Raw genomic sequence first — 3,067 nt, 5'->3', positions numbered from 1 at the left:
ATCCTTGCAAGGCTTCCATGACAATGAGTAGCTAAATCTCCTTTGTTGGGATTAGAGGTACTTGATCATAGCTTAAACATGTAATCCTTTGATTTATAAATATATGGTTCTAGCATTTGATTTGATATTGATGTTATTCTTGCACTTTAATCTTTATCTTTGATTTAATTGTGATTGAGAAATACTTTTGAATCTAGGTTTAGGATAACCATCTATCAAAACGTAGGTTCTAGACATGGAATCGATGCTTTGATAATCACCTTGAGTATACAAATCTAAAGCTTTCTTATCATTTAATAGATTGAGAAATCATCGATTGAACGATAATATCGACTCTTGAATCATTCAATAGTTTGAGACATCGACCATTGAATGATACAATTGATTTCACAATATTGTTTGGACACGAATGGTGTTGTCGAGGGGTACGTGATAATATCAAAGAAAAGCTAGAATCCATGTATGATCATTAGGTTACGTGCGACGCTCGATCAAGGAACTCTAATCCTAACAAGTTTTACGCCCTATTAATCTCAATTTTATCATTTGCAATTTAGTTACTAAAACAAACAACCAATTATCTTTTAACTTAGAATGATATTTGGTGTCGAACGGTCCGCAATATCGCACTAGTCCCTGAGGAGACGATATAAATACTTACAATTGTTTGATGCAAAAATACTACATCAAAATGGCCCCGCTGCCGGGGACTGGCGTTTAGATATCGTAGATATCGCGACTATTTTATCATTTTAAGCATCAGTATATACTCTGTAAATATATTTTCTTTTGTATAGTTATTGGTAGTAACCCCTCTTTGCATACAAAGAAAAATTTCTTGTTAGTTATATCCGTTTCAGATTCTCTACATAAATGAAATCATGGCTGATCATGGTTATAACAACTTCTACACTCCATTGGAATATGAATCATATCAACAGTATCAACAACATCCCTCTGAAGATGAACGAATATCAAAGATGGAAAATACTTTGAATATCTTCATGCAGCAATCCATGATAAACATGCAGGATACCAATCAGAGATTGAAGAATCTATCCTTTCAAATGGAAATGATGCAAGAACAAATCATGGATATTCAAACCAACATTCAATCCACTCACGGAAAACAAGAAAATAATTCAAATACATTTGAGGAAGTCAGAAAGATTGTTGAAGAAGGTGTTGATGATACCGAGGAAGAATGTAGCACAATGAAAATGGTGGAAGAATTAGAGCCACTACATCCAGAAGAATTTCCTCAAGAACGGCCATATACTGAAGAGGCCGAAACTGTTGAAAATGAAGAAGTGATGGAGGTGACAGAGAAAGTGGATCGGATACTAATCAAGGAAGAATCAATGGAAGGAAAGGGGAAGAAAGTGAACAAGGTGGAGATTGATTGGATCATAGATGAGATTTGTGCCTTGTTCAATAAACCAAAGTTAGGGAGGATATGGACTCCACATCAATTATACTTCAAATTCATGGAATTCCTCCCAACACGCAGCATTACAAAAGATGATGTGTTGTCCGTTTCATTTTGGCCACCCTAACGAAAAAGGCGTCGAGCTAACGACGTTAAACAAGCGCTTGTTAGGAGGCAACCCAACTTTGTAAGTTATTTACAGTTTTAATGCATATTAGGTGTAGGCGTCATGTGCATACCAAAATCATTCAAAAATCAGAAGCCAAAAGAAAGCAAAGTCTAAACTGTCACCGCTCGCGAGGCGAGTAAAACAACTCGCCATGGCGAGTCAACTGTTCATTGACTGCGTTGACTACCAAATTACTCGCCACTGCGTGTATATAAGCTCGCGAGGCGAGTAGCAGCAGTTCTGACAGTACGAATTCCAAGACCACTAACTCCCTCATTTATTTCTCTTAACCACCCATTACCAACATTTCCCTTATCATTTACGGTTTCAATTCTCTTTCTTCCAAAAATTCAAATTTTTTTGTCTCTTAAACCCTAAGACATCAACACTACCCTTTTCCATTTCATCAAGTCAATCCAAGTCAAGCACCTTGTATAATCATTTCTGCACTTAGATTACTTCTAATTCAGGTTTGTATTCACTTTGCTTCCATTCATTTCAATTTAGCATGGAAACCCTAGGGTAGTAGACAAATAACTCATGTTCTTTGTAATTGACACCCACATGACTGAGATGAAACAGAATCATGCTTAATTTCGTAATGTTTTTCTTTCCAATCCACAACTTTTGTTAACCATTTTGTAAAAATTAAAATTAGGGTTTTTGTGGAACAATTTCGAAATTCAATTCAAATGCATGATTTAGTTCATCTCTTTGTCATTATCAGGGTCGGAATTGCTATATTTAGGGTTAAGAATCTTGAAACTGAAAGAAATTTTGAAAAAGGGTCGATTTTTGTCATTTTCTAGGCAACTCGCCATGGCGAGCTTCATCATTCGCCAAGGCGAGTGAGCAATCTGAAACCCAGAAATTTATCATTACTCGCCATGGCGAGTATACCTGCTCGCGAGGCGAGTAGCAACAGAACCTGCAACATTTTCTCTAGAATGAATTCTCTGAGCTTGAAATTGCTTCCTATAGTTTCACACTGATATTTAATTGTTTATTTTGTCTTGTGTATGGACTTTCTGGTTGTTTTGCAGGCATGGCTCCAAAGAAACCTACCAACATCGGAAAAAGAAAGAAGGGTGAAACATCCGTACCTCGACCCCCATCCCGAAACCAGGCCTTTGAGAAGGAGAGATTTAGGTCTCGATATCATCAGGACAGATATATAGAACTGCTTGACCAATCCATGTGGTGTGAGAGGGTCTTTAACCTTAACCCCGAGGGACCCTATAAAGAAATTGCCAAACTTTTACTCGATCAAGGATGGGAACGACTCCTCTAACCCATAACAGATATTAATGCTGAGTTGGTGCGTGAGTTTTATGCCAATGCCCTACCTGAAAACCCACACACTGACCCATTCACCTTCGAAACTTTTGTGAGGGGTCGCACTATCCGGTTTGACCGTGAGGCAATAAACACCTACCTTGGCAACCCCTTTGAGTTAGCCTACCCAGATG

At 37.7% G+C, this 3,067-nt stretch overlaps 1 protein-coding gene across 1 annotated transcript; it reads left to right on the top strand.

The window, feature by feature from the left end:
• The first annotated feature begins 1,016 nt into the window (after positions 1 to 1,016).
• LOC120580142 (uncharacterized) lies at positions 1,017 to 1,579 on the top strand. Its single transcript, XM_039833354.1, has one exon. The coding sequence runs from the start codon at positions 1,017 to 1,019 to the stop codon at positions 1,554 to 1,556; it is 540 nt and encodes a 179-aa protein (XP_039689288.1). The 3' UTR covers positions 1,557 to 1,579.
• The last annotated feature ends 1,488 nt before the right edge of the window (positions 1,580 to 3,067 follow it).

The sequence above is a fragment of the Medicago truncatula genome, chromosome 4, assembly GCF_003473485.1.
Source record: "Medicago truncatula cultivar Jemalong A17 chromosome 4, MtrunA17r5.0-ANR, whole genome shotgun sequence".
NCBI lineage: Eukaryota > Viridiplantae > Streptophyta > Magnoliopsida > Fabales > Fabaceae > Medicago > Medicago truncatula.
Note: the sequence above shows the minus strand (reverse complement) of the source record. Positions and strands in the feature narration are given on the sequence as shown.